We start from the raw sequence: 25,969 nt of genomic DNA on the forward strand, positions 1-25,969 counted from the left end.
GACAGGGGCCTGGAAGAGATCCCTCCCAGTGCCTTCAGAGGGAGCATGGCCTCCCGACATGTTGATCTTGGACTTCCAGCCTCCAGAACTGTGAGACAATAAACAAATTCTGTTGTTTAAGCCACTCTATTTTCCTATGGTGGTCTTAGGAAATGAAGATACCTACCACCTTTCAGGCTAGACTACCCCAGGTGGAAAACTTTTCACATTTCCTAAAATGCCAGTGTCAAGAACTAATCTGCAAATGAATGCATATAATATACACATATATTCCTCCCAAAGGGAAGACACTCAAGTAGAAACATTTTGGGATGATACATTACAGAAGTCTAGAAGTTCACTGGAGGTATTTAAAAACAATTAGGGGGCCAGCCCTGTGGCTCAGTGGTTAAGTTTGCGCGCTCCACTTTGGCGGCCCACGGTTTCGCTGGTTCGGATCCTGGGCACGGACATGGCACCGCTCATCAGGCCATGCTGAGGCAGCGTCCTACATAGCACAACCAGAAGGACCTACAACTACAATATACAACTAGGTACTGGGGGGCTTTGAGAAGAAGAAGAACAACAAAACAAATGAAGATTGGCAACAGATGTTAGCTCAGGTGCCAATCTTTAAAAATAAATAAATAAATAAATAAAAACAATTGGACTGGACTGCCATGTCTTCAAGCAAGTTGTAGATGAGCACGTGTTAATAAGAACAAAAGCTCTCAGCCACGGGTGCATCTAGTCTAGCAGATTCTATTACCTTTATCTTAATCTGCCTAAATGGTATCAAACCTTAAATGTCCAACTCAATTGATCCCTTCTCCCATAAACCCATTTTTGATCCTATTCCCTCTGAAATAATATGCCAACTCTACTTTCTTTGAATTCTCAGAGCACGTTTAACATGGGATGGCAAGTCTTCATAGTACTTATTATTATAATTTGTTACATGAACTTTTAAAAATTGGTCATAATAATTAATGTGAGGGTCTGACCTGATCACAGAGTTGTATTAATTCAACTGGTTTCTACTTACTCAGAGATACAGCCATGAGAGCAGCAGGTACCCCAAACGCCAGTGGGTAACAAGCTTGTTTACTGTGAATTCCACATTGTTGAACTGGGGAGAAATATCAAGATTAAAATTCATTATGGCATTGGTAATGCTCACATAGTTCCTCTTTTTAAAAATCTCTAACTGGTTATTACATATTGTTTTCACTGAATGTTCTAGATTTATCCATTTGCCTTATTGATGTCACTGCCAGCTGAGCAAAGCAGCTTTGCAGTAGAAAGAGCATGAGATGGAGACAGGTTCTAATCTTAGCCCCTTAGAGGTCTGACACTAGCCAAGCCAAAATCAGTGGGAATCCTGTGTTCTGTGGATTTTCTTCGTGGAGGAGATAAAAACGACCTGGATACACTAACTTGAAGATAGTGGGACTTAGTAAATAAATCAAAAGTACCCTGTAAATTCAAGATTGTCTAATCCTGAACTCATGCCAATCAGGTGACCATTAGATGACCCAGGGCAGGGATCAACAAACTTTTCTGTGAAGTTGTTAGGCTTGTGGGCCATTCAGTCTTTGTCTCAACTACTCAAGCCTGCCTTTGCAGGGCAAGCAGCCACAGACAACACACAAATGGATGGTCTTGTCCAGATTTCTGGATTTGGCTGATGGGCGATAGTTTGCCAACCTCTGACTGAGGATCTATTCTAGCTCTGAAATCCTAGGATTGGTAAGGAAAAAAATTAAAACTTTGGAAAGGGCGAAAGAGATTCCTGGAAATCCTTTCAAAAAATGCTGGACCCTCCAGGAATGATCTGATCCTACAGGGGCTGGCTTTGTCTTTGACTAGCTATTTCACAGTTCTGTGGAGAAAGAAGTTAACTAGTAGGAAACTGATAGTCATGCAAATGTTTCCTGTGCATAGCTGTACAAATGATTCCTTGTTCAATGCGAGATAATTTCCCCCCTGGAAAGAATATAAAACTCTGTTAGGCAAATCCTTATATGAACTGATTGTAGCACTTTTCCAATTCCTCATCAATTAATAAGTTACGGTTATATAAAATCTTGGTCACATGCTCACTTTATGTTTGTATGAGTGGCATGATTTTACATTTAAAAAAATTATCCTTTAACACATTCTCTAATTCCATCATGCACAGTACATATTCTAGCAGAATCTGGAGGTGGGGGAGGTGAGGGGATATAACGCAAGAATAAAAGCTATTAAATTTTATGCAAAACAAGTTGGGATGGGGTTTAAATATCATCTTCACGCTTCTACTCTATGCAGAAATATGTAAACCCCCACAAAATATTTTATTTCATAATTTAGTCTGATTCACGGTGTGGACACCATGGTCTTTTTTGGCCTAATTTGTCCCCAGATATTCCCTTCCACGTGGGAAATTCACAAACTCTCAATGGAGCGTTAGCCATCAGAAAAATCTGAGCGCTGTTGACAGCTGCTGTCTCATTCTCTCTCCTGGGGCACTTCTTTCTGAAATCTCTGAAATGATAGGGAAGCAAAGAATAAAGCCTTGCCCACTAAATTCTTCCTAACTCACTCAACATCATTGGGGAGCAAAGCTTGAAGGCAGAAATGTCATCTATGGCGCATCCGTGTGTGGTTCCCAAACAGCCTCTCTTGCCTTATCTCTTACCAGGAATAAGGAGTTTGAGTTAGTAATAATTTAGAAAAATTGATTGCTATGCTAAAGATGTTTTAGATTCTTCAGTGGTCATTGGGATAAGGGATTCAAATAAGATTAGAAGAAGAGATAAAACTTGAAGGAAAAGCAGCCCATATTCTGGATTTCAGAGTGTACTCAGTATGCACCCGAGAGCTGAAGTACACGGGAGAACACAGGGACTAAACTAGGACTTGACCTTTCACCTGACTTTCTCCCCACAACTAAAAGAAGAAAAACACAAGTCCCCTTCAGATATTTTTACCTCTGAGAATGGGAGTGATGATAGTAGAAAGCAAACTTCCAGCATTAATGGCCAAATAAAAGATGGAAAAAAATCTGTTTCTTTGTTTCTCCTGTAATAAAAAGGGTAAAATGAAAGTTTGATGACTTTGGCTTTCTATCCACCGATCCAATGTAGCTAGTGATCTGACTTCACGTCTTAGTTTCGGTCAGTATCCTACTTTCAAGTGCACTTGAAAAGAATCTAATGGGGAACAGACTTTGTGTTGGTAGAATTTGATTCCTGGGTGTTTATAACTCATTCATGTTGTTTCCGGAAGGCACGTGCTCTTACCTGGCCCTCTTCAAACTGATCTCCACCAAATGCAGACACACAGGGCTTTATTCCTCCAGTCCCGAAGGCTATCAGGGCCAGGCCAATCATGGACAGAGCCCTAGGGAAAGAAGGGTGTTACTGCCGAAATGCGAGACCCTGAAAAGCTGGAGCCTCATGTCCCCTGTCTCCTCGGAGAAGGGACTCAACCTGCGTGAGAAGATAATTTACAGGAATGCAGTCTTCACAGCTGAATGAAGCTGGAACTCACAGGCCTTCAAGTTCATACCTTTATCTAATAATATACTGTCTAGAAAAGGTAAAGCAATGCTTGAATACTGAACAAAGATTTATGTATGGCTTTCTTATGTAGCCTTACCATTTTCAGTGAAAGAATGGGTAAATGAAATGGGTAAGCACTGTTTCTGGTACAATCATAATACACTAATAATAGTCATTAAAAGACACTGGAAAACATGATTTAACTGCAAACCAGACTATCAGATTATGTAGTTTGACCTTAACTTGTTTACAAAGTATAAAAGATTGGAAAGAAGTAGAGCAAAAGATTTACTGTCATGTCTAGATGGTGAGATTTAGGGCTGTTTATTCTTATTTACATTTGCATTTGCCAAGTTATCTTTAAGTGTTTTACCTCCTGAATTGAAAAAAATTCACTCATAGAATTTACCAACCTCATTTTGTAGTTTTGTTAGATTTATGGTAGGTATTACAAATTTCAGGTTTTCTAAGTGTTTATTCCATATCATCCCGGTTGCTAATGTTGCTTAAAAAAACTAAAAAACATTTTACAAAACAGATAAAGTCAAGAAAGATACTGTAAGAGAAAGAATTCTTTAAGAATCATGCTCGTCTCCCTGGATTAATTGGCTGAAACACCTCTTGATTCTGGTTTGCTTCTTAATATAACTTGTGTTGAGTGTTGTCACTCTAAGTATTTCAAAAGACAACAGAAACCTGGCCAACTGAATATTCCAGACCACGCACACTTGTGAGAATTGTAGGCATGTTCCAGCACTAACTCCATGGAATGAAATAAGGAGCTCCGCTTTCGTGAGTACATATCTCTTGGCAGGCAATGTCCTGGGTGCTCTCTCTGGGTTAATGCACAGCATCCGAGATGATGTAAGGACTATCACAAATGAGGAACCATGCACAGAGGTTAAAGAACTTGCTCAGATCACATGACTAGCAAGGAGCACAGCCAGAATTTGAACCCACACAGCCTGACTCCAAAGTCCATGTTCTTAATGGATATTATAGATTAGAAAACTGAGGCATGGAGGAGATAAGTCGCCCAGGGTCATACAGCTACTCTGTGGGTGAGCCAGGAATCAGCCACCAGAAGCCTGAGCTGCTGGACTGTGCTTATGACACTCCCCTCCACCAACAGAGTTCCCTGTGGGCACCAAGGGTGTGGCACCAAGGGACCTAGTCTGGACAATAACATGATTGACTAACACACCCGAAACCCAGGGATTGCAGATACTAGTTTGAATTTCAATGATAGTTTCCCAATCCATAGGATGGTTTACTCATAGATCAAGGAACCGAAGCACAATAACAGGAAACAAAATAAATCTTTACAACTCGTCTGCCAGGCCAGACTGCAGGGAAGGGAGAGTCATCTCACAGAGGAGCATTTCTCAGCAGCAGTTTCCATCAAGAACTCAGCACATAGGGCTGCAACAAATATTCATGAAATGGAATTACTGAAAACTAAGCGAAAGTGCGGTACAAGACAGAAAACCAAAGGTACAGAGTCTTGAGGAAACGTGGTACAATTAAGGATTAAGGTCTGCGGGAGTCACGTCCCTCTAGGGAAGATCAAGACTAGCACAAAGGTCCCATGCACTGACCGTGCTCATGAGACAGCAAGCCTTCCAGTGAGCAATGACTCCAGACAACTGTTGGGATGCTGACACACTGAAGACTCAACTCTTAGTCAATTAAGTGGCTTTCTCTACACCACTGATGAGGAAGAAAAGCCCTCCTTATGCTTACAGTGAAGTTCAAGGAAAAAAGATTAAAAATCAGGACACCAAATAAGCAAGCATGAGAAGGAGTGGGGAGGGCAGCATCAACTCACACATGGACAGGAAGGCTGTCAGGAGTTCCATCACGGTTGCCGTCTGTGAGGTCATTAATTGAGCTCACTGCAAGGACTACCTGTCCAATTGTGTAGACGATGGATAGTGACACAATTGTCCTGTGTTTAAAGGGGTTAAGAGAACCCAAGTTAATTGCACAATAGCACCACTTCCCACTCCACCACAAGGCTCCCCTCTGCAAACTTTCAGGAGCCCAGTCATGAACATCCTTGTTTTTCAAACTTGAGTAAAACGGACACCTCTTAGAAACACAGCCTGCTGAAGAATTTGTTGCCCGGCATGGGCACACGCTGGAGCAAGCTTTGGCTGGAGGCGCCAGGGAAAGGGGGAAGACCCATCTTATCTTTGAACCATTTGAAAGACTCAATGTTTTATTTTACCAAACTACTGAAATTAGTACTTATACCTTTAAGCAGTGAGAGATACTTATCTTGGGCCTGGTAACAATATTTGGCCAGGAGTGGACCATTGGTTACTTTTGTATCATACTGAATTCTTCTGAGATAGTCAGTGACTATTCCTACTTCTGCCTATGTCATGCCTTTGGCCTGGAAGAGTCTCCACCGCCTTCCTCGTTAAGTCCTAGGAAACTCCTGATAACCCCTACCCAGTGCGATCTTGGAGCTGTTCCTGTAGGACTGGGTGAGGGCCCCGTGTCCTCTCTGCCCATGGAGCAGTATGGCCTTTCAGCAGCCAGGACCTTTTAGGGGGCTTCTTTGTTCCCCCAGCCCTTAAGTCTGAGCCTTACACATCATTAATGATAGACAGCGTCCCAGCTGCAATTTCAAGACGAAACAAAGTTATCACTGTTTGCAGGAGGAAAACACTACCATGGCTACGTGCGTTCACAGTGCTGAGTGCCAGCACTGTGCCAGGTGGTGGGGATGCGACGGTGAGCAGAAGCAGGGCCTGGCGCAGAGTTTCAGGTTCCTTGATTCTTTGTTGCCATAGTCCACCATCCCAAACCACAAAGCTTATAACTACTTTTTGGCTTGTTTGTTAACAAGAAAGTTGCAACTACTCACTTGAACTTTCCCAGCCAGGAGTCGGCGATGAGAGCTCCGAGAATTGGCGTCAGGTAGCACAGAGCGACAAATGTGTGGTAGATGGCCGTGGACAGATTATCGTCCCATCCGATGAAAAGTGTGAAGTACAGAATCAGGAGTGCTTTCCACAGAGGGCAGGGGCAGGAAGGGGGGACACAAAGTTAGGAGGGGCTGCAGTAACCCACGCTGCTCACGGCCAGGGGAGGACTGTGGAAAACTGTTACCTCTCATTCCATAGTAGGAGAATCTTTCGCAGAACTCATTGACCACGATGAAGAAGATGCTCAAGGGATAACCAAAGCAACTCTGACAAAAAGAAACAGTCTAGGATCGAAATAAGCTCCTCACCGGTCCTTATTCACAAACGAAGGCTCATGGCCTGAAAGGCGGCTGATGCATACGTAGGAACTTCTCAGTGACTCTCCAGAGGCGGAATCTAGAGTTCTAAGATTTTTATTCCCTTCCCTTTCACATAAAGACAACAACGAAAAAAGCATAGTTCTATTGTGAGTCTGAGAAGGACTATACACAGCATTTCCTAAAGAGAAGAAATTTCACACAGAAACTCGGAATTGCGCCCCCTCATTGATGTTAGATGCATAACATGCATTTGTTAAATAAATGAGGCACAGCTGTGAATATTTAGGAGCAAAACAGACTGCAAAGTTTACAAAATGAAGCTACATGGGGAAGACAAAGGATACTCACCTGCGACCTGGACATTCCTGAAAGAAAAACAAAATGCCACCATTAAAGTCAAGCAATTCAAGGACTTTTTGCTGAGTCTAACTCAGGACCTCTGGCTGTCCACGGCGGTCGGCCGTGCTGTCAGACGGCTCCGGCCCTCTCTGGATCCCAGCCCGAGGCCGGGTCTCTTATCTGGAGTGGGGCCTGGCATCTGCTCTCGCTTTTAATTAGCTCCTCGGGCAAGTCTCATGTGCAGTCAGAGTCGAGAAGCAGGGGCTCAGAGAATGGTGCCCAAACCATTTCCTCCTTAAAACACTTCAAAGACCGCCCAGCACCCACAGGGTAGGATGCAAACTTTCAGCGTGTCCTTCCCATCTCACAAGGTCAGCGGGTTTGGGTGAAGATCAAGCAACAGAAATACAAAACGCCTCCGGGTACCTAACACCCAGTGCGGACTTGACCCCCTTCCTGTGACCTGGGCCCACCTTTCAGCCCCTTCTCCATGCACACAGGGCTCCCATGGCACCCAACCGTTTGTTCACGGAACACATTGCAGACCTAGCTACAGTCCTTAAAGCCCAAGACAGCAACTCCTCTGCCAGGGACACTCCTTCCCTTCACGAAGCTTCTCTGACCTCCTGCGTTACCAGAGGGCAAGAGCAGACTTTATATTTTTGCCTCCCCTCTAGTGGAAGAATCACGTGCCCCCCATCTCTGCATCCCAGCATCTTTTCCGACACCTGCCCCAGAGCAGGGCTCACTGTCAGAAGAACGGTTAGAAGAGCAACAAGAAAAAGGGTGAGAATCCAAGCGAGTGGGCGCAAACCCCCTGCGATGGACTGCCTTCTCCATCTCGGGTGCGCCCTTCATCCCCGCTGCCCCCGCCCTTCTGTCTCCCCGGAATCTTGACACGAGCTGACCCCTGCCCTTGTCTGGAGTCCTCTCGCTGCTCCCCACATGGACACAGTGCCTGTATTTGTCAGCGTCTGTCACGTGCTGTGCCCTCTCCATGGGGAATCACTATGGACCACAGCTCAGAATCCTTTGTCATCAGGTCCCCCTATCACCCCCTGCCTCTATTATAGTCAGTGACCCCACAGCAGTGGTTCCCAAACTGGAGTGTGCCTCAAACTCCCCGGGGGCTTGTAAGAACAGGCTGTTGGATTCCATGCCCAGAGTTGCTGACTCTGTAGGTCTGGGGGGCCCCTTGAGGCTGCATTTCTAACAAGGTCCAAGGTGATGTCGGTGCTGCTGGCCCAGACCACACTCTGAGAACCACAGGCAGGCTGTGACAGGGAGCTGCCTCACTGATGGACATAAGTAAGTTTTACCACTTCCCTGGCCCGAGCAGCAGGGACCCTTCCGTGCCAGGTGTGCAGAGAGGAACCGAATACAGGAGCTGGACAGATAGCACGCTGGGGCCTCCAGCACGGTCCCCCCACTCAATCTCTCACACCCTTCCCCATCGGGGCCCTTCCTCTCGGATCTGCCACCTTGTGTTTTCATTACATGCGAGTCCAGGGGCCCATCCCACAATAAACCAAACCACAACTCTGCCCGAGGAACTCCTGTCTTGGCCCAGACCCCCACGTGGCGCCCTGGCCCCCGTCTGCCCATCTCGTGGGCTGGGGCCTCACTTCCTGAATCCAGTCATGCTGCCCTGTGGGTACTTGACTTCCCAGCTCCGCGGGCCCCACAGCCTCACACCAGACAGTCTCGCACTTTTGTCCACTTAAAAGCAGCGATGCTATTTTCGTCCTTGTCCGAAGGTGGGAAATAAACTGTCCTGGTCTCACAGGGCTCCGATTCCCAACTCTTCCTGCCTGTAAAGTTCTGGAAGGAGATTCCTCACCACTAATAGGCTGGTTTTCTCCCCAGCTAGACTTCCTTGGAGTAAGCGGCTGCTCTCAGGGGCAACACATCAGGGTGTTCCTTTCCTTGACACCCTCCCAAAAGGTCACCTCACACTGCTGTGTCCTCAAGTGACAGTCACTGCTCCTCTGGCGTTGGCCCTCTCCACAGGGCTCTCTCCTCCCAGGTTTCAGTCATTGTTTTGTACCACTTCCTACAGGTGGTGACAGTGAGGCCATTACTCCGGATACCTGCATTGTCATTTATGGTTCTCTGTCTCCCATCCTTTCTAAACAGTCTTTGTGTGAATAAATGCTCCTATTTTGACTATGCCATCTGTTTCCTGATGGGACCATGATGGATACAGCCCACAAACCAGGTTTCTTCACCAGACGCTACATGCTGCCATTTGTTTCATCACCAGACCGGGGAGAGAATCACTCTGCAGTGAAGGACAAGGAGCGGTTAGGAACACGAGCTTTTGTAAGGTTCCACACACACGCCTGTCAGCAGGATTTGAAGCCTGTTTCTTTGCAGTCATGCTGCGTCTTCTTGAGGACACTGCAGGACCGTATGATGCTCTGCCCACTTAGACTTCAGATAATGTGGGCTTACCACAGTTTCCCAAAGACCAGACAAGGCAAGGAGTGACGCCCATGCAAGGGCTCGGATGGGCCTTCCATAGAAAAGCAGGAGGAGGGTACGAAAACTCAACTAACAGAGACGCCTGGAGCTCCACTGCTGTCATTCATTTCACACGTTTCTCAGAATTGTGGTTGGCAAGGAAAGAGTTCGTCTGGCCAGGGGAGCATGTATAATTTTTTGCAAAATATTATTTAGCACCTATTATTTGCTAAATACTAATGGCAAGGGTTTTGTTTACTTCAAACATAAATAGGGTTGCAGAAAAGAGAGCTCAGATCTTGTCCCAGCCACCACCACATCCAGAACGCCACTACGGAAAATGAAATCTCTAAACTCACTCAAGTGAAAATCTGAGATCTCGTATCCAGTCCTCACCCAGGAAGTTTTTATCTTCTGAAAGGTGTGCATCGCAAAGAGCTACTTTTATTACTGCAGGGCACAGGTTGCTAAACTCTCCTTTTAGAGAATTCAGAGCTGTTTCCCGGATGTAATACCACAGTCAGCATTTCTTATCTTCATAGCCCTGTGTCAACAGGATTGCTATCTTCGAGAGCTCAAGTGCAGAAGTGGTGTTCACGTTGAGCCTTAAGTCTGAATTCAGATTTCAATCGTCACGAGATTCTGTTTACTTCGTTACAACTGTGTCTGTCATTGGTATTCCGATAGCAAAACTAACCAGCACATTCGAGTGGTCCGGTGTTTCCAGCATCATTCCTGGGTCACTTGGATTTACCTACTGATCAGAGTAGAGTGGCCTGGAATCAGGCTTGCCAGGTAGTGAGCTTCATTGGTACCCGGCACACGGTAATCACTGAGTCAGTGCTGGCTCTTACAGTTATTCTAAGCCAGCCACGCTTCTGCCTTCCTTTTGGCTAAAGGATTGAATGAAATAAGAGTGCACCACAAATGCCTATGATTACTGACCTGGGGGATGGCAGGGAAGACCAAGAAAGACACTCTATTACTTCCCACCACTTAGCGAAATCTCTTCACAAAGGTTCATAGTTCCCACTATTTAACGAAGCACGTTCTATATTTCGAACCATTTAGAGACAGAAACCCTACCTTTAACGTTTTATTACACAGAAATTAATAACTCCCTCAGCAACATGATGGGTGTAAAGACCGCATTTCTAGAACCTGGACTTGAGAGGGGAAGAAGGAGGTATTTTGTTCAAGTCTACGAGAGACGCTCTCACCGGCAGGCGGGGAGGAAATTGTTCCCTCTCGTGACTCAGTGAGACCGAGGGAAGGATTGGAGTCCTGCTCCGTGTGTTAGGGATGGTCTCTCTGCAGCTGCACGGTGTGGCAGGCAGAGCAGCGGTCCCCCAAAGACGTTCCATGTCCTATCCCCGGAACTCGTGGATCTGTCACCTTCCACGGTGAAAGGGACTTTGCAGATGAGATTAAGTTAAAGGCCTTGAGATGGGGCGTTTACCCTGCGTTATCCAGGTGGCCCCAGTGTAATCACAAGGGTCCTCAAAAGTGTCAAAGGAGGAGATGTGAAGAAGAAAGCAAGGGTTGGAGTGACGGTAATTACTGGAAGGCCACTGCGAGCCGAGGAATGCGGTGGCCTCTAGAAGCTGGAAATGACAAGGAAACGGATTCTCCCTGGAGCCTCCAGAAGGAATGCAGCCCTGCCTACACCTGGTTTCAGCCCACGAGCCCCACGCCTCTGACCTCCGGAGCTGTAAGATTATAAATGGGTGTCATGTTAAGCCACAAAGTTTGGGTAATTTGTTACAGCAGCAGTAGAGAAGAGCACGTGGGTTTGCCTCAAGCTCTGTAAAGCAGGTCTCGATTACTATGTGCACAGAATTAAAACTCAAACTTCCCAGCAAATCTTATCTGCCAGCAAACACCTTTCTTATAATGTTTTTTCTTCAGCTACATTTTCTACCTGGGGGCCTAGAAGTCCACACCTGGCACTGGCCTTTTCGACGGGATTTGGCAGAATCTGTCACTTGCTCTGCTGCCTTCTGCGGATCGCTGACTCTTCATTGCCCGTCTCTAAAGTGGGCATGCTCCCTTCCGGGGGTGCTGTAGGGAATGAGGTGGCCTGAAAATGGCTTCACAAACCAGGAGTAAAACGAGTTAAGTTGAGCCTGGTTCTTTTAGACTATGCACATGCCTCACAGAGTGGGTCCCATTAGACCCCCAAGGAATGCAATGGCCTCTGCTAGAATACACTTGCAGAAGCGGTGTGTGAGTTAAGGCAAGAAGTCCCCTCTCGATATTACCCCTGAATCTAGTAGGTGGAAGGACACCGGCCTTGGGACTCAGGAGGTTGAAGCTCAGCTTGGAGACCTTCTCTCTAGCCATGTGGCTTTGTTCAAAGTACTTAACCACTGGACCTCCATTCCTTCATGCAGAGATGCTAACACCTTCTTTGCACATTGGTTAATAAGATGGAATCTACATTAATAAAATGAGGTTTGTTATTTACTGCATCCCGTGAAGACAGCTGGGTAGTGTGGATGGATGTTTGGAATGGACTGACTCAAAATATGGACAAGAATTTACCGTGGGAAGCCCTGGTAGGGGTGAGAAATTGGTCCTCAAAGAAAGAAGCCGTCCCCTCCAGAGGTGCTCACATTGACCAAAAGCAGAGGGTCCTGATGACATCACCCTGGGAAATCAGGCCTCTGGGATTAGGAAGTTGTGGACGGAGAAAAGTCAGTCTTCTCAAATACAAGCCATGTGGCAAGCACCGATGTTCACTCAAGCTGCTTTTCAAACGGGCAGCACTATTGTGTGTGTGGCATGCAGGAAGCTATAGGGATTTAAGGATCATCTTTAATTCTCCAGTGCAGTGGTTCTCAAAGCATGGTCCCTGGACCAGCAGCAGCAGCAGCGCCTGGGAACTCCCAGAAATGCAAATTCTCAGGTCTATCCCAGACTGACCAATCAGAAACTCCGAGGGTGGGGCCCAGCTGTCTGCACATTATCAAACCCTCTGGTGATGCAGATGCAGTACAGTCTGGGAGCTACTCACTGCTCCAGATGCTAAGGAGCCATAAAGGAAAGGGCCTGGTATGAAGGCATGCGAACTAGGTGGCAGCTCGCGTCCAGGCCATCAGCTCCCATGGTGTGATTCTGGCCTCTGCTCCTCATTCCCACTTGCTGAGCTCCGTTCATCCATCACCAGGACCACTGCAACAAGCGGATGCCTTGCCTCACCTTTCCTGTCTCCCATCACCCCACTGACCTGAGCTTCCCCAGACGGAGCATTTCAGACCTTGCTGACTCTCTGCTACCTGTAAGGTCAGACCTGCTGCTCGGCACAGCATTCCAAGCCCTTGGGGATCTGACTTCCATCCTCCTCCACGCCAGCAGTCGAGCCAAAGGACTTCTAATTCTCTCTCCATGCCAGTCTCCTTCATAACGTCTTCCACCATTAGGGCATTTAGCACTTCACCTTCCTCCTAGGACTCCCAAATACTCCCTTCTTCCTTAGATCTCTTTAGCTTCTTTATAACTGCCCCTGACAGAGCGAGTTGTTCTGGATTCTGAAAAATGTTACAGAGCCTCACGTATCACATGATCTCTCTCTTTTTTTTTTTTTGAGAAAATAAAGTGTGTGCCACTTCAAAAAGAGCCCAGCAGGATATGCACCAACTGTAACTGTGATTGATCTGAGGCGAGGCCACTGGGGGCCTGGGGGGAGGAAGGAGCTGTGCCCTACGCTGCACACTTGGTTTGATTTTGTTTCAAACTTGATCAACCCTGATCAAGCAGTGAGAAGCGCTTTCCTTCCTGAATCGGGCTATCCCACAACGTGGTCAGGTTAGCTTCAGAAGAAGTTCCGTGCCTGTAACCCACAGCCCTTGTTTCTGGGGTGGCTTTTCTTGAGGCCATTTCTTGACCGGTTTGAGGATTTTTTTTCTTACTTGAATATTTTGCCACATTTCCCACCCTCAGGGGCCCTGCTGGTCCATACATGCTGGTACACATTAGAAAGTGGTGTCCTTCAGGCTGGATGCCGCCCCGCGAGGCGTGGCTTGACAAGTGGACAGCAGCTTGGTTCCAACAGGAAAGGATGTCCCTGGGTGGACACATTGCTTGGCATGGAGCATGGGCTGCATTCCAGCTCCCCAGGGCCCTCCTGCTGGGGCCCCCATACAGGGTACAGCCTGCACACCTCTGGGCAGTGGCCTTGCCCATCCTTCAATTTTTTCTTTTATAGAAATAGCCTCTTTTCCACAACTGCCTTCTTCCCCACTAAGAGAGAATCTATTTTTCCTCTGATACATGGACAAACAGCTACATAAGCATGGAATGCATGGATGTATGGTTTCTAGAACGCCACTTTAATCAAGCTACTGGTTGTCTTGCCTGCACCACTGCTGGAAGCAAATGAGTGACCAGTCCTTTGAGAACTAAGAACGTCAACTAAACCCTAACAACATGAAGCTACTTTAGAAATACGGGGAAACTAGTGCTAATGGGGCAGTACAGGTTTTAATAAGTGGATTGGCATGAGGCCATTGCAGGGAATGGCTCAGCCCTGGAGTGCTGGCGACCTTGTATCCACACAGGCCACATGGGCAAAGGTGTGAGCCCAGCTAATGAGGCGTGGGGCTGTCTGTCCAGGCCCCGGAGAAGACAGACACAGGATATAAAACCACTTAGCTACAGTCTGGAGTTGGCTCCTCAGCAACGGGGTCGCTCACACTGTGTGTTTCCGTGAGCAGCCCTGTTGTTTCAGCATCAGCCTTTTCGTTGTGGGGATGGGGACCACAGGGAGCCGACACTTTGGCTAGTCTTCCTTTGCTGTCTCTGTGAGTAACAAAGGGCCTCGTTGTATCTTTAACCACCCAGCCGCCAGGCCTCGTCCTGTGTGTGTCTGACAGCCATGCTTTCTCCTTTCTTTACGCCACCTGCTCCCTCAGCTTGGGCCCCACTGGGCAGGACTGAGGGAGGCAGCTCTTGGTCAGTGCATTAGTTTGCCAGGGCCGCCATAACAACGTTCCACAAACAGAGTGGCTTAAAAGAACAGAAATTTATCGTCTCACAGTTCTGGAGGCTGGAAGTCCGAGATCAAGGTGTGGGCAGAGTTGGTTCCTTCTGAGGGCTATGAGGGAGACTCTGTTCCACGCCGCTCCCTTAGCTTCTGCTGGTTTACTGGCAATCTTTGACTTTCTTTGCCTCATAGAAGCATCACCCCAATCTCTGCCTTCATCTTCACATGGTCTTCCCTCTGTGTGTGTGTATCTAAATTTCCCCCTCTTATAAGGACACCAGTTACATTGGGTTAGGGGCCCTCTACTCCAGTATGACCTCCTCTGAACTAGTTACATCTACAATGACCCTATTTCCAAATAAGGTCCCATTCTGAGGTACCGAGGGTAGGACTTCAGCCTATGAATTTGAGGGGGACACAAACCGTAGCAATCAGAGAGCATCTGTGGTGCACAAGCTATTGCTGGAGGTTACAGATAGTCTCCTGCCTTTTGAAGATTTCTACAGATGACTTTCTAAAGTCATAGGCATAAGAGGCCTGAGATGGCCACCTCTGATGGTTTTATAAATCACCTACGACTTTTAGCATCTTGTTTCCATAACTACAGATGTGAATCACTGACGGCCATTCCTGTTCTCCTTCAGAAAGAAATGATCTCTGCGGCCCCAGGATCCAAGTACCTTTGGACATGCTCAGAGATCGCTTACTCCTCAATTGCATGGCAAAGTCGGCCAGGCCAGAGGGTGCGACAGAGTTACCGTGAAGTCAGCTGTTATGCACAATAGAAAGATCCAGGGACAGTCCTAAGTTCTGTCTCAGGCGTAGGCAGGGCTCGCTTACTCAGGGGAGATGATTTTACTGGGAGTTAGGAAGGCAACCCTTGCTCTCCAAGTTATTTCCTTTATCTACAGCTGAACATTCTTTTATTCTAGAAGTCTATCCTGAACTTAGAGTGAGGTTTGCTTTACATGCTATGACTGCTGAGAGTGAATAAGCAAATACAGTCATCCCCCCTTATTCGTATTTTCTCTTTCCTTGGTTTCAGTTACCTGCGGTCAACCATGGTTCGAAAATATTAAATGGAAAATTCCAGAAATAAACAATTCATAAGTTTTATATTGTGCACTGTTCTGAGTGGCGTGATGAAATCTCAGGCCATCCTGCTTCACCCTTCCTGGGGCATGAATCATCGCCTTGTCCAGCGAGTCCATGCTGTATATACTACCCACCCGTTAGTCACTTAGTAGCCATCTGGGTTATCAGATGGACTGTCACGGCATCACGGTGCTGGTGGTCAAGTGACCCTCACTTTACTTAAAATGGCCCCATGGAGGCATTCTATCACCTCACATCATCACAAGAAAAAGAAGGGTGAGTTGAGCACCAAGAAGATATTTTGAGAGACCACATTCACATAACTTTTATTACAGTATATTGTTATAATTTTTCTATTTTTATCATTAGTTATTCTTGTTAATGTCTTACTGTGCCTAATTTATAAATTAAGCTTTATCACAGGTATGTACATAGAGTCATGCATCGCTTAATGAAGGGGATATGTTCTGAGAAATGCGTCCTTAGGAGATTCATTACTGTGTGAACATCACAGAGTGCACTCACACAAACCTGGATGGCGTGGCCTACTACACACCCGGGCTCTATGGTACTAATCTTATGGGGCCACTGTCGTATATGTGGTCCATCGTTGACCCAAATGTTATTATCTCACACATGACTGTACAGGAAAAAACATATAGGGTTTGGTACTATTCATGGTTTCAGGCATCCACTGGGAATATTGGGATTATCCCCTGTGGATACTGTACATTCACAGGTTGCAGAGAAGACAGACCAATCTTCAGAGCAGGCTCCAGCAGGAAATAAGAAGAGAGCACGTGAGGGGAAGCCGCCATCAGTCTCCTGGACAGCACCCTGCCCCACAGCAAACTGCACACCTGAACAGGCAACAGAAACAAGTCTCTCAGCATCAGCCCTGATAACACTGTGTATTGTCAAAGGAGAAAGCAATGCCAAAGGCACACAAGCGTCACTAAATCAAAAGGAACCAATCTCTTGGTCTTTTAGGGGATTTGTTTAGGAGACAATTAAGTTAGAGACCCTAAATTTTAGACACAGATTTTTTACTCTTAGATGTTAAATCATGACTAGAAAAAATGCTTTATGATGCTGGTAAGTGCGAAGGTAGGCTACAAAACTATGTAGAGAACGCACATTTTCCTCCAGTTGATATTTAGCTTGTACATGCCTCATTCCTATCATGAGAATATCTATAAGAAATTTCCAGAAGTAGAATGCTGGTGAAGTATTATGTCTATTTTAAATTTTGTTAGCTATCGCCTAACAAATCTCCATAGAAGTTTTAGGTGACTTAATTTTTCCAGTCTTATAATTTTAGAATGAGCATGATTAGAGGAAACAGCTATAAAAAAAAAAAGAGAGAAAAGTTAAACACTATTCATTGTTAAAGGCTGCCTGAGAACTTATCCACAGATCCATAGCATAGGACCAACAAAGCAGGAGCATAATTTTTAGAATTAATTTGAGATCAATTACCTGTGTCTACAACATCACTGGGAGTATTTCTGATTCACCTAATATTATATATGGGGGGTGTTCAAACAGATTCTGTTTAGAACTGATCAGAGCTGTGACCAGAAAATCCATCTTTCTCACTGAGGTAAGATATTAGTCACCAAACATAGCGCCGAAACTGAGGATGCAGGTCACAATAGCGCCATCTTTACACACTAAGAATATTTTCTCGCTAAAGTTATGTAAAAGTGATGTACGTATTCCAGAGAGCACATTTTCTATTACCACATGTACTGGGTTGAGTAGTGTCTCCCCAAACTCATGTCCTTCCTAGAATCTCAGAATGTGACCTTATTTGGAAATGGGGTCACTGCAGATGTAATGAGATGAGGTCATACTGGAGTAGGGTGGGCCCCTAATCCAATGACTGGTGTCCTTATAATAAGACAGCCATGTGAAGACAGGCACACAGAGCAGAGAGGATAAGAAGACACACAGCGAGAGGATAGTCATGTGACAGCATAGGCAGAGCTCGGAGTGACATGTCCACAAGCCAAGGAGTGTCAAAGATTGCCGGCAACACTGGAAGCTAAGAGAAAGGCAGGGACATCCTCTCCCCCAGCGCATTCAGAGGGAGCACAGCCCTGCCAACACCTGGATTTTGGACTTCCAGCCTCTGGAATTATGACAGAATACATTTCTGTTGTTTTAAATGACCAAGCTTGTGACACTTTTGTCAAAAAAGTATCTTGTTCACCATGAGAAACGAATATACCATGTGAGCTAATGTGTTTTGACTGAATGGGAAAAAGGTTTGCTCCCCCAAGAACATCTCAACGTACCACCAGATATGTCCTAATAGAGTGTAGTAAAATCTTGCCACTCGAGGCAGATGGTAGAAGTTTTAAATGCTTAGTTTGAGAACTTTCAATGGGCCTTCTTATGTGAGCACAGTTTGTGAATGTTCCAGTCTGAAGTCTGATCCTTGAGCCAGATTTTCCTTTGGGCACGTGCTCAGTTTCACGTATCCCCACCCACTCGCTGGAGGACCCAACCCTCTCCCACAAGAAGCTCCCTTCAGCAGCCCAGTGGCGGCCTTGGCTGGTTTCCAGTCTTGGAAGAACCAGACCTCCCTCCTTCTTGAGGCGAGTCTGTGGACAATCCTCTCCTGTCCCCTTGGCCCTGGTACTTTCCCGCTGTTGATACTGTCCTTTAACTCGGCACTGCCTGTGGACGGCGGCTGCACTTGTGCGGAATCCTGACAGTGAGGGCGGCGGCGAGCAGAGACACGTGTGACACAGCCCCATTCACATCAACCCCAAGCGATCCCCTGTCCACTTTTCTCAGTGATGTACTTCTGGTTTCTGAATCCAAAGGACAAAGTTACAAAATAGCCATTCCCTGGCTCTTTATGTTGCAACCCCAGTATGATGAGTCAACGGTTCTCATTCACCTCCTGATAATGCTGTTCTTATTCTTTCACCATCATCGTGGAGGAATGTGGAATGGTCCTCAGATTCCACCCTTGTTTTTATTTCCTTATCAGCTCACCTGGGCCACCTACCCACTTTCTCTCCTGCCAGGCAGGGATGGAATCAAGATGCAATTGTGTCTGAGAGCTGTTGCTGCCCCAAGAGGTGGGACACAGCTGGCCTGGCAGTCTCTGCCCCAGGGTTCCATTCATCCCCCTCCTGTCATTAGCAGCTCTTCCCTGGAGAACAGATGGCTGTCCATCTCACTAGCGAACTTTCCTGGTAATTCAACTAGCCAATTGAGTAATCTCTCAATCCGTTCTCTGTTCTTCAGTAACTCAAAATTATTAATCAAAAAATCCAAGGAAACCAAAAATGGAATAATTCCACTCGGGACATTTTAGAGAGGGGTGAAGGACTACGCAGAACTAAGATGGCAAATCCTCCAACTTTGACGAGACGCTGTCAGTCGCTGCTTCTGCTGGTCCCCCAATACGTTATTCACCTCAACCATAACTCAGTGCAGAAAAGTGTTCCTCATGGGCGTGGGTTCCTGCCGCTGAGGATGAGTTTCTTTAAGGCAGGACTATTTTAAACCTTCACATGGTAAATAAATACTTGCACAAAGAAGTGATTTAGGCCTACCCCCTGCCAGTCTGAGCTGGACCACATCAATTCAGCACTCCTGTTATTTTCTACCCTACATTCTTACCTTTGCAAGCTAATTTTATAATTCTAGCTACTAACTTAGCCAGCCCTGGCGGTCTAGTGGTTAAGATTTGGCGCTCTATCTGCAGCAGCCCAGGTTGGTTTCCGGTCAGGGAACCACACCACCCATGTGTCTGTCTGTTGGTTGTCATACTGTGGCAGCTGCATGAGGCTGTGATGCTGAAACCTATGCCATCGGTATTTCAAATACCAGCAGGGTCCCCCATGGTGGACAGGTTTCAGTGGAACTTTCAGACCAAGAGAGACTAGGAAGAAGGACCTGGCCACCGACTTCTGAAAAAATTAGCCATGAAAACCCTATGACTAGCAGTGAAGCATTGTCTGATACAGCGCTGGAAGGTGAGAGGATGGTGCAAAAAAACTGGGCAGGGTTCCGCTCTGCTGCTCTGCTCCATTCAGGGTCACTAGGAGTGAAATTGACTTGATGGCACTAACAAGCTACTAACTTACCCCAAACTTGATCATCATGGACAAGCCAGGGCCACACAAGGGCCAGACTGCACTAGATCTTTCTTGCCATGATCTCATTTTTGGGGCACAGTAGTTGGACATGGGGGAGGGTCAAGAAAAAGACAGCCTGTCATTTAGAGTCATTTCGAGCAGTGGTTCTCAAAGTGTGGTCCTGAGACCAGCAGCAGCACCCAGGAACTTGTGTAAATGCAAACCCGTGAGCCCTGCCCCAGACCTACGGAAGCAGAGACTCTAGGGCTGGGGCCCGCAGCCTGTTAGAGCAACCCCTCATCCGGGTGATCCTGATGCACACTGAAGTTTGAAGGCCACTGACTTAGAGTAATGGCAGCCCCAAAGAACCCAGTGTCAGAAGTTCTCTCTTCTTGCCATCTGGGAGGAAGAAGCTTCTCCAAGGCTCAGATGCCCAAGGTGCCCTTTGGTGAGGAGCAGCCTCAGCTGCCAGCTGTACTCTTACAGCCTGTAGCAGGAATGCTGGCTTCCCTGGGCCTTCAGCACTGTCTTTTGGTTTACTCAAGAGCTTCTAGAAAGAGAAGAGAATGTAGAAGGACTTTTAAATGGCCAGGTTTGTGGCACCTTCAAGGCTAGTCCATCATTTCATGCTCAGGCAGGAAGCTGACTTGACCAACTCATCAGAATGCCATAGGAGGCCAGCAAGAGGCTGAGATTTGGGGGGGCAGGACTATAATAAAGCGTGCTTCGTTAAGTGAACGAATTTCTCAAAACACCCTGGAGGCCCTGGCAGAGAGGGAGGCAGAGCTTGCTTCATAGAACTTGAAGCCTCCTCAGGCTTAATTTTCAAAGTCAAATATGTGGCAAATGACAGAGCCGGACCTATGGTTTTCCGGGACAAAAGTACGGGAAGCAATTTGTGAGAGCAAGAACTTTAGCGTAGTCTCTTGCTAAGCTCTGGGAAGGGAGTGGGGTGGGGTGAGATGGGAGAGATCAAATACTTGAAATCTTCAGCAAAAGCATTCCCAGCCCTACAAAGGCCCCAGAGCCGGCTCTCCAGTTACTTGAGAGGTTCTCGGCCATTTCAAGAACGGAGTCCTCACAACAGCCCTTGGGAAACTAGCCTTCTCTCCACCGCCGATTCTGATGAGCACACCCATGCTTTAAAGCCGGGTTCAGCAAACTATGGCTCACAAGCTAACAACAGTTTCTACAATTTTAAACCATCGAAAAACAATTTTTAAAGACTATTTTGTGACACATGAAAATTATATAAAATTCAAATTTCTGTGCCTAAGTTTTATTGGAACACAGCTCTGCCCATGCGTTTACATATTTGGACTGCAAGGGCACAGTTGAGTAGTTGCCACAGAGACCGTATGGCCGTCAAAGCCAAAAACACTTACTATCTGGCCCTTTATAAGAAGAGTTTGCTGACCCATCTTTGAGGCAGAGGGTTTGCAGTTCACGATTCCAACCAGATACTGCCGCCAGGCCTAGTTGTCCAGAATTCACACCCAAAGCAACCTTTTATCCAGTTTATTCTTGTGGGATCTTGTTGCTTATGTTACTAAGTCTAATGAAGGCCTCGATGATACAGTTCCGAGTCTCATCACACCCCTCACTGCCCTGTCCAGCCCTCACTTCCGCCCCTCCACTCCCACGGCCAGTGAAAGATCCCGGGCTGAAAAGTGGTTCCAATTCCACTTGGGATGAAATCAGCTCAACGCAAACGTTTCTCTAAGAACCATTTCCTCGCTTCTTTCCCTCCTGGCGTGTCCACCAAGTGTCCAAGTGTCCTCCTTCGGTCAGTAGGGGATCTGAAACAATTCTGGAATAATCTAAGTGCCCAAGATCTGCTCTCAAGAGGGGAAGTTATTGCTACTTTTGTATCAAAACATTTTTCTAATTATTTGTTTCACTTACTAGCTAAACCTAGATACCGAAAATTTAGGATTTGAGTAAACATAAAACTGGGGTCTGAATATAAACTTTTTGTTGCTACTCATATGCCAATCTTAGCTGCAAATAAATAATAAATAAATAAATAAAATAAACCACTGAAGGACCAATTTGCAAACCGGAAAGAATCAATTCATCCGGGACTATACTTCAAAAGCTGACTGTGTTCATTTGTCAATTATCGGGCTCCTGACTGCTACCCGGAGTGGAACTATTTTTGGAAAGTTCTAACTCAGCAAAAATGCTACTCAGGTAGGTATCAGAAGACCAAAATAAATACTCAGAGTGCCTCCCAGAAGTTACATGGAGTGACAAGTGAAGGGTGTTTGAGGTGGGATCCAGAACTCCAGCCCAGGAGTCAGTCTGCCTGTGAAGCACACACTGCTGACAGCCTGCACCTGAGAGGGAGGCGGCAGCATCTTTCTGGAAGGAGCACAGTCAGCCACAGCTAGACGTCCCAAGTGTGAACCACTCAGCACTGCTACTTCAGAACCACCCCGTTGCGTGGTCCAGTGGGACTGGGAGAGCCAGCTGGAGTGCTGCACACCTGGTGTTGTGCTCTTACACACCTCAACACAACCGCTGAGGGCGGTACTGATGCTTCTGACTAATGGCTGTGGAAGTGGAGGCCCAAAGAGCTTAACGTACTGATGCAGAATCATAGAGGCGGCAAGCAGGTAGAAAGGGATGTAAGTACAGGCAGGCCAAAGTCAGACCGGTTCTCTCAACCATGGGCCACATGGTGCCTCCTGGGCCCATCCGGGTCACGACTTTGGGGGAGTCACTTGACTTGCCTGCCCTGTCTGTAAGGAAGAGGGCTGGGTTGATCTCTGGTCTCTTCTGGCTCTGCTCCCGGCTTCTGCATTCCTTCCAGAGCGGTTTATTCCGAAGCAGGCAGGATTAAGTTGTTTCCTCGATGTTCTACTAACATGACACTCCATGCCTGTGGAGGGCCAGCTACTCTCCTTCTGTGCCTTCTCTTGAGGCTTGAGGACAGTGGCAGAACGATAAGACGGGCCACAAAGGGCCAGCCGCAAATCCTCTTGGACCAGGCAGGGCTCCCTCCGGAGCTCTGGGGTCACCTCGCCAGCCAGGGGCAGTGAGAGTGCGAAGGCAGCCCCTGAGCGCCCAGCAGCTGGACGGAGCTCCTGCGGGCGCTGCCATCGCGCGCACGACCCAGCCCAGCTTCAAGCCCACCGCCAGCGCCCAGCCTGGGAACACGAGGACCGAGGCTTCCCAACAGGCGGGCAGGTCGAGCGCTGCGTTCCTTCTCGAAACTTCCGAGTCCGGGCACCTCGGAACCTCCGCCTGCGCGCCCTGGGAGCGCGGAGACCCCCTCGGCACAGGAGGGAGACCCGGCGCCCCGCGTCTTCCCCGGAGCCCGCGAGCACCGGCTCCACCGACCCCCAGTCGCTTCCCGCCGCGGTGACGTGTCCCTGCCGCGCGCCCCTGCGCCCGCCCGGGTGCCAGCCCTCCCGGCTCCGAGAGCCGCCGGCGACAGCGGGGACCCGCGTCGCAGCCCGTCCCGGCGCCCCCTCTGCCGCGCCCCGACCGCGCAGCCCCCGCGCCTGGGGGTCCCCTCTGCTCCCCGGCGACCCCGCCCTCCCGGGCCCGCGAGCCTACCCATGCTGGCGGCTCCGAGGGCTCAGTGCGACCGCGAGCGACGAGGCCCGGCGGGAGGGCTTCTTTTGAAGGTGCTGCTCCTACGACTTTGTTTCTAGGCTCTGCCCAGCTACCTGCGCCTCTGGAGGTGTGCAGGCGGGGCGCCCGGCTCCACCCTTGGAGGCGGCGGAACAGCAGGGAGCAGAGGTTAGCGCCCCTTGAGCCCCAGCAGGAGGACACCTGTCCGGACCCGCGCCGGGCCTCCGCGGTCTCGCCCCAGGCCCTCGGGGGCCGGCTAGGGGCACAGCCGCCCGCGACAGGAGCGGCGGGGCCCGGGACGCCCCGGCGGGCGTGAGCGCGCATCTGAGCCACGACAGGGCTGGTGAAAAGGCAGGTTCCCAGGCCTCACCACGGCTTTCCTGACTCAGTAGGTCGGGAGTGAGGCCCGAGAATGGGCATTTCTAACAGGTTCTAAGGTGATGCTGCTGCTGCTGCTCCGGGGACCCCACTTTGGAAACCGCTGAGCTGGGAACACACGACTTCTGTGTGGGGAAGCAAACCTGGGTGAAACTGGTTAGTTTTATGTGTGCGTGTGCATGCGTGTGTGGCTTTACCTGAAGTGTGAACCATGGAAAGCGTTTCTGGAGGACTCTACCTTACGTTTCTTTACAGACAACAAGAACAAAAATAATAAGATAGCAATTCTCTCCAGATCATTTTTCTGTTCCTTATCTGACTTAGGGGAGAAGGGGTTGTGCTCTGCAAACCCTGAGAGGTACATTAAAACGGGAAATGAAGGCGAGTTTCTATTCTCTTTTTTTAAACCGTGATAAAATTTACCATCTTAACCGTTTTGTGTACATTCAGTGGCATGAAGTACAGTCACACTGTTGTGCATCCATCACCACCATCCACCTCCAGAACTTTTTCATCTTCCTAGACTAAAACTCTGGACCCACTAAACACTAACTCCCCATTCCCCGCTCCCCCAACCCCTGGCAACCACCCTTCTCCTTTCTGTCTCTACGCATTGACTCTCTAGGAGCATCATATAGGTGGAATCATGGTATTTGTCCTTTTGTGTCTGCTTCTCTCCCTTGTTATAATGCGTCAAGGTCCATCCATGTTGGAGCATATGTCAGAATTTCCTTCAAGGGTGAATGATAGTCCATTATACGTACACACCACATTTCGTTTGTCCATTCATCTGTCTCTATTGTCTTTTGAGTCTTAGCAACGCCCCCAGCCACGCAGACTGGAAGACTGTGGTGTGTGGGGGAGAAACCAAGGCAGATGCTCCCCAGAGGCACTGAATCGGCCCTTCTTGGACTTTCCTCATTGTGCACAAGGAAGAGAAACCTCTTCGGGTCGTGGCTTAATTGATACACGCAGGGTAGCAGCTGATGTACATAAAGGTGGAGGGGCTGCAAGTAAAGGAATGCATCAGGTAGAAAAACGCAGCATTGACTGGAGGAAAGAAAACTCGCTCTGAAAGGGCTGGAAGCCTGTCCGTGGTTGTTATCAGCCATCAGATAAGCCAGGGGTAGAAAGGTGAAGCTTGTGAGAGTTAATTTTGGTCAAAGTTTTCTCTGCGGGGTGGTATTTCTGTTGTTGAGCTCGTGAACCTTGGAATCCTGGGCCACTGTAAATGCTCCCCTGTTCTGGGCCAGTGGTTCTCAGAGTGGGGTCCCCTGGCCAGCAGCATCAGCATCACCTAGGAACTTGTGACAGACGTAGATTCTTGGGCTCCAGATCCACTGAACCAGACATGGCAGATAGGGCCAGCCGACTTCTTAGTAGATGTGAGGCAAACGCTATTTCTCCATGTGCTTCTTTAATCCTTCATTCAGCCATTATTTATTTACCACCTCCAAGTGCAAACTGCTGTGCTTGTGACAGGCCTTGGGCAAACAGCCCTGCATTCAGCGCTTACATTCTTTACCTTCTAAGCTTGACCGGAAGGGGCAAGTTACTGGAGATGGAGAAGCATAAATGAAGAACAAAAACTGAGAGGGTAGAAGAGACAAACTCAGCTGATCCTGAGTAGATCAGCCAAGCCCTAGAACCCACTAGAATTCCACGATTGGACTGGACTTGGAGGCCAGGCGTTTCTTACCGGGGATGCTCCTTGGCATGTGGCATATACAGGGGGAATAAGACTTTGGACTTCTGTGTTCTCCACCCTGTCTCAAGGGAGAGTAACACTGTGTCAGCCCCTATTTAACTTTCTGCCCCTCAGCCTTCCATGTCGGGGTTTCCTGGGGCTGGCATAACAAATTCCCACAAACTTGGTGAATAAAAGAAATCTATTCTCTCACAGCTCTGGAGGCCAGAAGTCTGAAATCAAGGTGTTGACACTGCACTCCCTCTGACGGCCTTAGGGGAGACTCCTTCCTGGCCTCTTCCAACTTCTGGTGGCTCCAGGCATTCCTTGGCTTGTGGCAGCATCTCTCCAGCCTCTGCTTCCGTCTTCACATCGCCTTCTCTGTGTCTTCTCTCCTTCTCTTTTCCTATTAGAGCACTTGTCACTGGATTTAGGGCCCACCCTGATCCAGGGGGATCTCATCTCAAGATGCTTAACTTAGTTCCACCTGCAAAGACCTTTTTCCAAGTAAGGTCACATTCACAGGTTCCAGGTGGACGTGTCTTTACTAGGGGACAC

At 47.8% G+C, this 25,969-nt stretch overlaps 1 protein-coding gene across 1 annotated transcript in view; it reads right to left on the minus strand.

Annotated features, from left to right (window-relative positions):
* SLC15A1 (solute carrier family 15 member 1) overlaps positions 1–23,699 on the minus strand; it is a 45,672-nt gene extending 21,973 nt beyond the window's left edge. The window contains exons 1-8 of the mRNA XM_008516271.2: positions 23,329–23,699; positions 7,132–7,148; positions 6,648–6,729; positions 6,403–6,544; positions 5,356–5,475; positions 3,267–3,366; positions 2,955–3,045; positions 1,025–1,108 (exon numbers count right to left, since the gene is read on the minus strand). Of these exons, the coding sequence (XP_008514493.1) occupies positions 1,025–1,108; positions 2,955–3,045; positions 3,267–3,366; positions 5,356–5,475; positions 6,403–6,544; positions 6,648–6,729; positions 7,132–7,148; positions 23,329–23,332 (640 nt within the window). The 5' untranslated portion in view covers positions 23,333–23,699. The remainder of the gene's footprint in view (positions 1–1,024; positions 1,109–2,954; positions 3,046–3,266; positions 3,367–5,355; positions 5,476–6,402; positions 6,545–6,647; positions 6,730–7,131; positions 7,149–23,328) is intronic.
* Between the last annotated feature and the right edge of the window lie 2,270 nt (positions 23,700–25,969).

Source organism: Equus przewalskii, chromosome 16 (assembly GCF_037783145.1).
Source record: "Equus przewalskii isolate Varuska chromosome 16, EquPr2, whole genome shotgun sequence".
NCBI lineage: Eukaryota > Metazoa > Chordata > Mammalia > Perissodactyla > Equidae > Equus > Equus przewalskii.